We start from the raw sequence: 13148 nt of genomic DNA on the forward strand, positions 1-13148 counted from the left end.
GCTAGTCTGAGATGCTTTTTGAAAGCAGTTGTTTTGGCTGTTGTTTTCTTTCTTTCTTCCCTTCTCTTCTGTTGGGCAGGCATTCTAAGCAGAGAGAACTATATTCTCTTAAAACACGAAGGCAAGGACATAAGAGCGCACGAACTGCACGAGTGTATGTAACGACTGGAAAATAATACCCCAAGGATTTTAAGGGTGATCTGGTAAGATCTATGTTTTAAAAATCAGGGATCCCTGGAGTGCCTTGGTGGCTCAGTCAGTTAAGAAGCCGACTCTTGATTTCGGCTCTGGACATGATCTCAATGAGATCGAGCCCCCCCCACCCCCACCCCGCGGAGGATTCTGTCCCTCTGCCCACGCTCTGCCCCTTCCCCCACTCAAGCACGAGTGGGTGCACGTGCCCTCTCTCTCAAATAATCTTTACAAAAAATAAAAAATAAAACAATAAAAATCAGGGATCCCTCTGGCAGTGTAGAGAGTTTTGGAGAACAGCTGGAGAGAAAGTCATGATGAGAGCTGAGCAGAGAAGAGACCAGCCCGCAGTGGGCCGCGGGCAGCATGGCTCCGGGACAAGACATGGAGCAGAGAGGGGCTATTATGGGACTGGCATTAGCAACAAGGAAAAGGAAAGCTGCAGGCAATTTGTAACTGTACACAGACAAGGCTAAGAGAACCATCACAGCACTGGCAGCGTTAAAGAAAAGAACTATTTTATGGGGAAAAACTGATTTCAGCCGGGACAGGCTGAGTCTGAAACCGTGACGGGAGCTCCACATCTGTAAGGTCAACAAGCAGTGGGGCTGGGGTTTAGAAGAGGTCCAGCCTGCAGCAGAAATGAAAATCTTAGACACATCCATTTTCAAGTGAAAGCTGAATCATTTAAAATAGTATTTAACCCCACACAGTGAAAGCGGTCACTGACAAGGTCGCTGGGCTTTATTTTGAACCTACCCATAAGGCATCAGAAGGACATCTAGCATGAAGTCCAAAAGCAGCTGCACGGTCTTTGGTTTCTCAGCAAGATTAAACGGAGAAGCTGATTTTGATGATTCAACAGGGTATTTCATGTGAAAAAGGGTTGGTATTAAAAGATGCATTAAGCTGAAAAAACAATTACATTTATTGCAACTACTTTAAAAATAAGGTTTTCATACATGCAAATAACAAACAAAAATCACATTAACAAGAAGTGGCAAGTGTAGCAATGGCCCTGCACTTTCAGAACCACCAATTTACAAACTCCTAATCTAGGAACTGGCCTAGCTTTCTTTGTTATTGAAACCCTAGTGTGCTGGGTGATGACTGCCATTTAGCCACTCCGACTCATTAACAAGAACACGGGGAAAGAGATGTACATAATAATATGCCCTCAGTGAAAGTATCTAAAGTTACCAAAACAGATTTTTCTATTAAACTTTAGGTATAGTTTGACTTATAACATGTTCCTTCAATAATTTTTTTTCTTTTCCAGTTAATTAAAATAGTTATTCTAAATCTAAAGAAATTAAAAACCAATCCTGTTAATATTTTGAGTATGAAAATTTCCAACGTATGAACTTATATAACACAGCTTCAGTAATTCCTTCTTTTATTACACGTGAAAACCTCGAAGAGTGCTTGTATTGTGTATTAATTTTATTTGTAAAGATCCGTACGATAGTCTCTCTTTTAAAAATACATGTGCTCTAAAAAAGCAAAATAAAACACTTTTTTTTTTAACTCCACCTCCCTCCACAGCTTCCGTACTCTTCCTGATGATGCTCACCACCACCAGGTTACACTACAGAACTTTGAGCCAAATCTGAAACTAAGGATGTTATCCAAACCTTTTCACCCCTCCAATGCCCATATTAATATAAACAAATGATCTGTTCCTTAAAACTGCTCTAAAACTTCATATGCTCCAAGACAGAAATGTTTTGATGAAAAACACTTTATGACTAATTTGTGCAATCACGTGAAATTAGCCTCTTCAAAATAATTGACAAAATAAATGCATCTAGATTGAGAAACATGTTGTTAGTTCTGCACACATTTTAATATGCTCGAATCAAGAAATTTGATAATTACCAAAACAGTAACATTGAGGGACACAGAAAATTCAATCATCTGTCAGCTGAAAGAACTCAAGCCTTCACATTAGCCCAAGTAAAACCAAATGTGTGACTCTGTGTTTGAGAGGTAGCTGTTGACTCATGCAGGTGGGAGAGAAGGTAACTGAGGACACCATACCTATCCTGCTGTGGCTGAGGTTTCCCTTCCATGGCAGTAAGAAGCGTAGGGGCCAGTTCACATTGTTTTTCCACTGGTAGGCGAGGATAGCCCATCTTAACATAAATTATAGTAAAATTCTAACACAATGAGAGAAAAGCAAGTGAGCATGAAGGAAATATTCTAGGATTTCAATGAGAACACATGGTTGCTAACTTAGGGAGTTATGTTATAACAAAGAAATCACATTCTCTCTCCACAAGTTTATCACGTTTACTTATTACAGCATGATCAACTATGACATCTCAGGAAGAATTCCAGCCCTACTTATTCATGTTTGCTTTAAGATGTGCTTCATGTGAGAGAGCATGACCTAATCTAAAGCACTCATGCATTCATATATCAAACTTCATGTTTTTTCACTTTAAATATATACAATTATGTCAATTGTGCCTCAATAAAGTTGGGGGGATAAAAGCACGCAAATACGCAATTTTCACTGAAAAGAAAAAGTCATCATTTGGCCCATCTGAACCTACATACTACACATTAGCATCAGAGCTCCCAGCTTGTTGCACTAATCCTTTCAAGCAAAGAGGAGACCACCTGTGAAATCCTAGGCTGCCGTTTCCCCACTGGTCAGTTACTACAGCCGCCTTAGTACATGGCAGCACTCTGGTTCCTCGTTCCGATAACTGACCAATGGATGAACCAAGGGAAACTGAGTGCTGTGGGTATTTTTTATCACTAGAATCCATATGAATGCTTCATTTTAAGCAAACTCATGAATGCATATCTGGATCTATGCATAAGATAAAAATTTGCTTTTCTAAAGGATTCTTCACTTCAGAATAGGCTTCATAAGGTTATTCTTTGGGAGACATTCTATTTGGCAGTTTTATTGGCACACAATGTTTCTGCCTGCTTGCAGGAGGAGCTTCTGTAATGAAGCTGTACGTCCAGAGCAGGCACAGAAAAGATACCTGCACCAGTAGGTGGCTCCAAAGGTCTGGAACCCAGATGTTAGATAATACTCAACAGACTGAGCCTCAATGCTAGAAGCAACAGGGCCACAAAAAGATCATGTGACATCACATGACAGCAACACTTGTATACATCTACATTTCATGAAGATGACAATTTAACAGGAACATTTCTTACCAGGCTCAGTTACTTCACTTTTAAAAAGGATACCTTTCTGAATGTATCAGAGACAGAATTTTTTAAAATTCAGCTTCCTATCCTTGCCATTTACCCTTTCTTTCCTTCTATTATTGTTTATTCATGCCTATGCTGCATAACCCTGTCTTCTCTCTGTTCAGACTGGCCTCGTACAACCTTTTACTAAGAATCAAATCCTTCCTTTATATCAGCAAGCCTGAGTAGTCATTTCACCAACCTTCCTTTGCCCGATGTAAACGACCACGCCTTATCCTGCACCTACCACTTCAGTGGAAAAAACAGTGTGTCATTTGAAGAAAAACATCTCCTGTTTCATTTAGAATTAGTCTGAGGTGAAATTCTAAACTGGCCCATATACTGATGACATCTAATAAATGTTAGGAGAGAAAACTCACTGTAAGTCAGAAATATTCCAAGAGAACACTCACTGTGACAAAGGAAACTGCAGCAGGGTCCTGGTACTGAACCAATAGTGTCTCTACCGGGAGCTGTATTTTGGGGCGGCTTTTTATACGCTTATTCAGATGGACCAGCAGTTCCATTACCTAAGATACAGAAAGATATGAACTGAAATTATTGATACCTTTAAAATAAATTCATTTCTAAACCACTATTTGATGAAGAGCAGCTACTTTGTTTTTTTCAAGGACATAAATGTGACATCCCAAAAAGGGAATTTACAGTATCAGGGTCCTGTTCCAAAATGCTGTGTCCCCCAAAGCTGGGATCCCGTGTGAGCCTACACTGAGACACAGCCCCCCAGAGCCCCTGTGAATAAATGACTGCAACACACCATGCCACGAGCGGAATGTTTGTGTCTCCCCAAGACGCGTCTGCTGAAGCCCTAATCCCCAGTTTGATGGTTTTAGGAGACACTTAGCTTTGGCTAATGTAATGGGGGCAGAGCCCCCATGATGAGACTGGTGTCCTAATAAGGGGATGAAGGGATTAGCGGTCCTGTCTCGTCCCCTCAGGAGGATGCAGCAGAGAGGCTGCCCCGTCGACCAGGAAGGTCCCTCCATGAGGAACCTGACATGCTGGCACCTTGACCTCAGACTCCCAGCCTCCAGCATGGTGAGAATAAAGTGCTGTTCAAGTCACAGCCTGTGGCCTTCTGTTACAGCAGCCCAAACGGACAAAGACACACGGTGAATGTGACAATATGAGAAACAGACGACATACCGTGGGTTTCCAGAAAAGACCCTGCCAGATCAAGGAGGACTTAGGGAGGAAGTGACAGAACACTGAATCCTGACAACCAGATGAATTTCCAAGCAGAGAATCAGTTATAAGAAGGAACGAGGACTAAAAGAATGTAACATACTGCATGTGCCTGACACACAGAGTGATAAGAGATAAAAGAAGAGCCCAGATTATAAAAGGACTCAGGTAAAATGATGGAGAATTTTTGCTTTATTCTGAAGATCATCTGATTCTACTAACGCAATATAAGTTAACAACAAGCTTCCTCACCTTCAAGTGGGAAAAGAGAAGAGATCTGCAAGTCAATAATTCCTATGCATGGAAAACAAAAATCCAGAGGCTTATGTCAAATGGCCCCAATCTTACTCTAAGAGTGAGATTATGTTGCTACGAGAGAAATGAGAAACTGAGCACTGAAAAATAACATGTTTAGGGGCGCCTGGCTGGCTCAGTCAGTTAAGTATCTGCCTTCGGCTCAGGTCATGATCTCCAGGTCCTGGGATCGAGCCCCATGTTGGGCTCCCTGCTCAGTGGGGAGTCTGCTTCTCCCTCTCCCTCTGGCCCTCCTCCCTGCTTGTGCCTCTCTCTCATTCTATCTCAAATAAATAAATAAAATCTTAAAAAAAAAAGAAAGAAAAGAAAAATAACATTTTTAGAAAGCCTCACCTGAGAAAGACTCAAGGATTTAAGGTATCTGTTCTGGAGAGCCAGGCCTACACTATTCTCCATCATTTCTAAAACGTGTGCTCTAGCTTCAAAGCAAGTATTAAAGAGAGTTACAGAGGAGCACCTGGTTGGTTCAGTCAGTTAAGCGTCCAACTCTTGATTCTGGCTCAGGTCATGATCTCAGGGTGGTGGGACTGAGCCCTGGGTGGGGTTCTGTGCTCCACAAGGTGTCTGCTTGCCCCCTTCCTTTGGCCCCTCGCCCCACTTGTGTGCATGCTGGGGCACACTCACTCTCTCTCTCTAAAATAAATAAATAGGGGCACCTGGGTGGCTCAGTCGGTTAAGCGTCTGCCTTCAGCTCAGGTCATGATCCCAGGTCCTGGGATGGAGCCCCACGTCGGGCTCCCTGCTCAGCGGGGAGTCTGCTTCTCCCTTCACCCTGCTCATGCTCGCTCTCTCTTGCTCAAATAAATTTTTAAAATAAATAAATAAATAAATAAATATTTTAAAAAATAAAGAGTTGTAGGACTATCCCTGGCAACAACAGAAGTTCAAGTGAATCTGAAGCAATAATGAAATGTGAATTTTAAGAATAACAACAAAGCCTGCTTCTCCCTCTCCCATTCCCTCTGCTGTGTTCCCTCTCTTGCTATCCCTTTCTGTGTCAAATAAATAAAAATCTTAAAAAAAATAACAAATCTGTAATTATGTTTAATGAATAATGAAATAGCTGACATTTATCAAGCAGTTTCTGTACAGAACACATTTCTGCATAGCACTCTGTATTTCCTGATTCTCACAACCAGAGAGATGGTATTGTCATTCCCATTTCACAGGCGAGGAATCAGAGGCTTAGGGGACTGAAGTAACGTCCCAGGACACTGAGCCACCAGGTGACATAGTAAAGATCTGATTCCAGAGCCCATTCTTTTAACCTTTCCAACCAACACTGACAGTCGAGCTCAATTCATCTGAAGTGTCTGTCACCATGAGCCATCCTTGGAACCACTAATATACCTTACAGAGACCTAGAAACTTGCATTACCACACATACTCATCTCAACTTCCTAGCTGTCCAGACCTAAGATACAGCTGACTGATGGAGAAAAGAATCAGGAGGAACCAGGCTCAAGAAACAGCCCTCTTCTGACAACCTAATCTAGGCTGAGTCCTGGCAGAGCTCTATGGGAAATCATTATTAGTGACAGACAGTCATGCCCACAATCACACACTTTCTTTTTATGATAATTTTTTTTACTTTAAATAAACGACAGAGGTGCCTGGGTGGCTCAGTCGTAAAGTGTCTGCCTTCAGCTCAGGTCATGATCCCAGGGTCCTGGGATCGAGCCCTGCATCGGGCTCCGTGCTCCGCGGGAAGCCTGCTTCTCCCTCTCCCGCTCCCCCTGCTTGTGTTCCCTCTCTCGCTGTGTCTCTCTCTCTCTGTCAAATAAATAAAAATCTTTAAAAATAAATAAATAAATAAATAAACGACATTAAAAAAAAAAATCAACTGAACCAACCTTCCCCATGGACAACTATTAGTAAACCTACAGAATCACCAACCTCAGGTATATAGTATCTTGTCTATATCAGTTCTTACTACTCATACATTTACATTCATTCATTAATAAGCTTTTTAATTGAAGTATAAAACATAACTAAAGTGTACAACTGAGAGTGCATAGCCCAATAAATTTTCATAAAGTAAGCACACTTGGGACCACAAAAGCCCTGTCTACCCCATGCCCCTCCACTCACTAACCCCTCTTCCCCAAAAGTTACCACTATCCTGACTTCGAACACCTTTTTTTTAAAGATTTTATTTATTTATTGGAGAGAGAGAGAGAGTGAGCGAGAGAGAGCACAAGCTAGAGAAGGGGCAGAGGGAGATGGAGGGACCAAGGGGAGGGAGTAGACTCCCTGCTGAGCAAGGACCCCCCCCCCCAATGCAGGGCTCGATCCCAGGACCCTGGGATCATGAGCTGAGCTGAAAGCAGACACTTAACCAACTGAGCCACCCAGGCATTCCTCGAACACCATTTTTAAATTTCTGTAAATGGAACACATAAGGTGAACTCGTGTCTGAATGTTTTATTCGCCATCGTATCTGAGATTCACCCATGCTGTTGCTCATAGCCGTTCACTTTCACTGCTCTAGTAAGGAAATACCGTCATTTATCCACTCTCCTGATAGACATAAGATTATTTCCAGTTTGGGCTCTTACGAATAATGCTGCTATGAACATTCTTAGATATGCTTTTAGTGCACATATATACATACTTCTGTTATATATGAACTCAGGACTGGATATGCGTCATGGAGTACGCATATAAGCTTTAGAGTATTTCCAAACAGTTTTCCAAAATGGTTATACTAATTTACACACCTACCAGCAGTCTGTGAGAGTTCCAGTCCAACCTTGTCAGTACTTGGTATGGGCAGTCTTTAATTTTAGATATTCTAATGACAGACTACATTTAAAGTTGGCTATAAAGTGGGGCGCCTGCATGGCTCAGTTGTTAGGCGTCTGCCTTCGGCTCAGGTCATGATCCCAGGGTCCTGGGATGGAGCCCTCCATCGGGCTCCCTGCTCAGCGGGAAGCCTGCTTCTCCCTCTCCCACTCCCCCTGCTTGTGTTCCCTCTCTCGCTGTGTCTCTCTCTGTCAAATAAATAAATAAATAATCTTTTAAAAACTAAATAAATAAAGCTGGCTATAAAGTAAAATGCTACATAATAAACCTTCTTTTCCTTAAAATAGCAAATATACTCTAATGATATGTCACTAGAAATCTAAAACTTTTATTTCTCTTTCACTCAATTTATCCACAAATTACCACCTACCCTTGCAGGATATCCTGGTTAAGTCTAATGTGCATGATGACACTGATAGTTAGGAACCCAAAAATTACACAACTGAAAATCAATACAAGTTTTCATCAATCACAAAATTTCATATTGAAATTATGTATACATAAGTTTTCAAACTGCTGTCCACTGGCGTCCCTGTTTCCTCTCCCCAAAGCCTGACCACCTTTCACTCCTATCGCTGGGTGCACTGGGTGGCCCTTAGGTCCCTGAAGGCGTCCCACACTGTTCTAGCTCAGAACATCCACACAGGGCCTGCTGTGTCTTATATGGTCTTCCCATCTCTCTGGCTACTTCCTACATACCACAGAGGCCTTCCTTACGCCCCACATTCAGTTTAAATCAAGTCCTCAAATATATTCTTTCAAAGATCCTTTTCTACCCTGGTACTTATTACAATTTATAACTGGATACTATCTGCCTGATTGTTTAATATCAGTCTCCCCAACTGGATGTTTCTTTCATTCACTAGCGTGAATTCTGCTAGTTACCTAGCAGAAACCAATTCATGAGGGGCCTTTTAGTATAACTTGCTCTCCTGAGGGTAACAGGCCACAGAGGAGTTTTAAATAGGACAGTGACAGGATCAAACACATACATGTTTAGCAAGGCAGTGTTAACAACAGGCATGTCAAATACCTGATGAGAATGCCCTCTCTCTTCCTGCAAACCTAAAAGATGTTCTTAAAGAGACTCTCTGTCCAATGAACCCAAATTGGGCCTCAAAATCCCTCTCAGGGCAAACCTCCAAGGAGCCATTTCCAATCAATCACAGTGGCCCAAGAGATGAAACCTGATCACAGCTCTAAGACCTGAAGGTCTAGTATAAATATACCAGAAGACTAATGAACTATTTTAAAAATGAAGGGGGCAAATGTTCCCTGCAGAACATTTAGGTTAAAAAAGAAAATCTTGAGGGGCACCTGGCTGGCTCAGTCAGTAGAGAATGCAACTCTTGTCAGGGTTGTGAGTTCGAGCCCCACAATGGATGTAGAGATTACTTAAAAATAAAATCTTAAAAGAAAAAAAAAGAAAATCTTGGGGCACCTGGTGGCTCAATCAGTTAAGCATTAGTGCCTTAGGCTCAGGTCATGATCCTGGGGTCCTGGAATCGAGCCCTCCCTGCTCATCAGGGACTCTGCTTGTCCCTCTCCCTCTGCCCCTCCCCCCACCAGCTCATGCTTTCTTGCTCTCACTGTCTCAAATAAATAATGAATCATTGAACACCACATCAAAAACTAATGATGTACCATATGTTGGCTAACTGAACATAGTAATAAAAAAAAAAAACTCTACACCTGAAAGTAATATTACACTGTATGTTAACTAACTGGAACTTAAATAAAAACTTGAAAAATTAAAAATAAACAAAAATAAAATAAATAAAATAAAATCTTAAAAAAAAAAATCTTGATGTGATAGTTACCCAACTTTTGGTGACAGTACTTCAGAATCCTAAAACAGGAGCTGTAAGGTCTCTTGCTTTTTTAAAAAATTATTTTGCTTAATTTTCATGAAAGCTGTATTCATAGTCAGCCAAAGCTAAAGAATATTTTTGCCCCATTACCACCTGACTTTCATATCGGAATCAAGGGCATGGATTTTAGATCAAGCCTCCACGTATTCAGAATAATTATCTCAATTATATCATCTGGCACTGATGCCCAGTGTACAGTTGGTACTAAATGCAGCTGTGCTAAGCATACGAAAGCTACGTTTAAATCCTGTAAGCTGGTCCCAGACTTACTCTCCATTTTGAAAGGCCATAATGAGATCATGAACCTAGATTTCAATAAATGAGAACAGAAAACTCACTTCATAATATATACCCATTTACTCACCATTTAATTCCCCCAACTGTCCCAACATGCTTACCTTTTTGCGTACTCCTTCTTGGGTGCTGGACAGTTTGAGCAAAACAGGAGGAAGGAATTTAGATATAATATTCTGTAATTGTTCATCTGTTTCAGCATGGCCAAGTCGTAAAAAGACCCGTTCAAGCTGATCTATAATATAAGAAGAAAAAAAGAACTTAACAAATCAAACACAACCAAAACTAAGTATTTTTAGAGCTTAATCCTTTTCCTGTACTGCAGATCACTCAGTCATGATTAACCACAACTAGCCCTGTATGCAGACGACTCTGACATACTAGGAAACAACACTAAAAAAGGTTTACTAGTTATTTATACTTTCTTACAACTGTCCTGGTCATTTAACCCCTAGAAGAGAAGAAAACAAAGCCAAGAATATCAAAATTCTCTTCTACATATAGTTATTCCTTTCTTCTAAAGGATTTGTTATACTGAAAAGAATACAAAAATTTTGAAGAAATCTTCTAGATCTAGCAAGCAGTGGGAAGGAGAACTTTAATCAGACACCAGGGACAATATCTATTTGGAGAAGGCACCTTACTGATGAAGTTTCTCCACAGACAGAACCACTGCGCACTACTGTGGTGGGATTACCTAAGCAGAAGGTGAGAGACCAGTTTCAACCAAGAAAGCCTCTATGAGAGGAACATGTTAAACAGCACCACCGTGATGCTCTCAGCAAAACCCAGACTGTAACAAAGTACAGAACAGGGAGGCAGAACATTCCAAGGGAGGGGAGGGGTAGGGACAGGGGAACCTACCATTTGCAAATGCCTGGATATTTTATTTTAAGGAATTATTGTTAATTTCTTAGGTGTAATAACGGTATTGTGGTTTATGTTTGTTTTTCAAGGTTCTTGAAAATTATCACTTGTGATTGAGGAGCCTTCTGAGGGGCTAGAAATGCCCTGTATCTTGTTCTGGGTGATGGTTACAAAGACATACAGCTTGATAAAAATTCATCAAGCTCTACACTTTCATACTTTCTATTCTATTATACCTCAATTTAAAATTTTATTTAAGAGTATTTTTTAGAGATCAAGACTGAAATATCTATAGGTGAAATAATATAGTTACCGGGATTTACTTGAAATAACCAAGGGTGTACTGGAAATTTGCTAAGAGAGTAAATTTCAGATGCTCTCACCACACATACACAAAAAGATAACTATGTGAGAAGATATGTTAATTAGCTTGACTACAGTAATCATTCCACATGTACATATATATCAAATCATCACGATGTACCCCTTAAATATATACAATTTTTATTTTTTTAATATAAATAAAGTAATAGCCTCATTTGGGTCTTCATAAAAAATAATAATCACAGGCAGAGGGGTGAGGCATGGGGAGAGGCCATATAAATGAAAGCAAGATTAGCCACTAATCAATAACTGTTCAAGCTGCATGACAGACATTGAGAATTTGTACTCTTGTGTATGCTTGATATTTTCCAAATTTTTCAAAGACGCACACACATAGAACATAGAGGCAAGACATTCTGGTAGCAACAAGCACACCCTGCACCCAAATCCTGGTATTTAAATACCATTCTCCAAAAAGAGGAGCCAGGCTCCTTGAAAAAAATGACAGATTCTGGGGCTGGAGCACTGAAAAAGCAAGATGAACCTGAAGCATTCTGTCATGCTAGAAAGAAAATGGGGCGTGAAACACGGTCAAAGGTCTCCAGGAGCCACCTGAAAGAGTTCCAATACAGCCAAGGCTGGAATAATTTGGGGAACAAAATAAATAACACAGAATTGGATTATAACCCAAAGTATAAAATTAATCTACATGAATCCATGCCGATGTAAAGAAATCATTAAATGATTAAATTCATTGGGGGAAAAGAAACACATCTTTCTTCTAAAAGAATTCCAAATAATATATAGAGAGACCTCCCCCTGCAGGAGGTACGGCTTCATTTCTGCCTCTACCCTCTCTGAAAGGGTAGACTAGGTTTAGTGACTTGCTTCCAAAGAACAGAAAAAGGAAAAAGGAAAATGTTGATGCTACAGTGGAGACACGTGATAAATACGATCTCTACCAAGTGATGAAAGTTAACACCATGACTGATGTCACAGGGCTATCATGATCCCTGATAGGATGTGACAAGAAGGGCACTGCACCTCTGTGGTGTTCTTTCAAAAGCCCCAGACCCCCCATCTAATTATCAGTAAAACAACTAGAAAAACCCAAATTGGAAGAACTTCCACAGGATATCTGACCAGTACCACTCCAGGCTTCAAGATGGTGAAACACAAGGAAAGACTAAGACACTGTCACAGACCAGAGGAGACTGGGGAGACAACTAAGCACAGGCTGGTGCCCTGGGTTGGATCCTGGAACAGAAAGAGGACATTAATGGGAAAAAGTGGTGAAATCCAAATAAAGTCTCAAAGTTTAGCCCAAAGCTCAATAATAAAGGAAGAAGCAAAGAGTGAAGAAGAAGGGAGGAGGAAAAGGCAGGCAGGACGGCTGTGAGAGTAGCAGACCAGCTGATTCTGTGTGGTGGCTGTGCAATCAGTCTGCAGTATCTGTACCAGCACAGGAGGCTCTGCCCTAGTGCCTCTCAGATCTCAGGCAGTAAACACTGCCCACAGATTTTAGCTACAGAAATGACGGAAGAATTGTTCCGGGGAAGAAGGCAGAAAGTTAAATTCTTCATAACAAACTGACCTAGACAATCTGTACCAAAGGCTTATAAAAAGCCAAGTGATATCGGTCTCTTTCGTTTTCATACAACCATTCGGTTTCTTCCTATGTATCCCCAGTATAGTGCCTAAACTTTCCGCTCTCCCTCACTAGAAAAGAAAATGTAGCATCCTAAATGCAATAAAATTATTTATAATGGGACTGTGGGAAGGCCAAAAGGGCACCAAATGTCACATGGAGTCCCTCCAAAACGGGCCAAGTATACCAGAGGAAGAGTTAAAGCCTCCTCCACCCTTTGAGGAGCATCAGTGTAACGCTCTTACGCCATCTTTAGATACACACCATACTTTATTTTTATTTTTTTTTACACACCATACTTTAAATAAAAGGTAATTAATCATGTTCAAGCTTTATGAAAAGAAATGTAAATAAGTCCTGATATAATCAAGTACTAAAATTATCAACCTGTCAAAGCTAACAAAATTAAA

General features: G+C 40.8%; 1 protein-coding gene across 3 annotated transcripts in view; it reads right to left on the bottom strand.

The window, feature by feature from the left end:
• The window catches only part of ECPAS (Ecm29 proteasome adaptor and scaffold), a 99755-nt gene that overhangs the window by 62641 nt on the left and 23966 nt on the right, over positions 1-13148 (bottom strand). For all 3 annotated transcript variants that reach the window (XM_028108663.2, XM_028108664.2, XM_028108662.2), the window contains exons 2-5: positions 10004-10134; positions 3822-3938; positions 2233-2351; positions 952-1101 (exon numbers count right to left, since the gene is read on the bottom strand). In XM_028108663.2, coding sequence (XP_027964464.2) covers positions 952-1101; positions 2233-2351; positions 3822-3938; positions 10004-10134 — 517 coding nt within the window. The remainder of the gene's footprint in view (positions 1-951; positions 1102-2232; positions 2352-3821; positions 3939-10003; positions 10135-13148) is intronic.

The sequence above is a fragment of the Eumetopias jubatus genome, unplaced genomic scaffold (assembly GCF_037043125.1).
Source record: "Eumetopias jubatus isolate StellerSeaLion01/CBP00866 unplaced genomic scaffold, mEumJub1_p1.0 scaffold_15, whole genome shotgun sequence".
In the NCBI taxonomy this organism is placed as follows: Eukaryota; Metazoa; Chordata; class Mammalia; order Carnivora; family Otariidae; genus Eumetopias; species Eumetopias jubatus.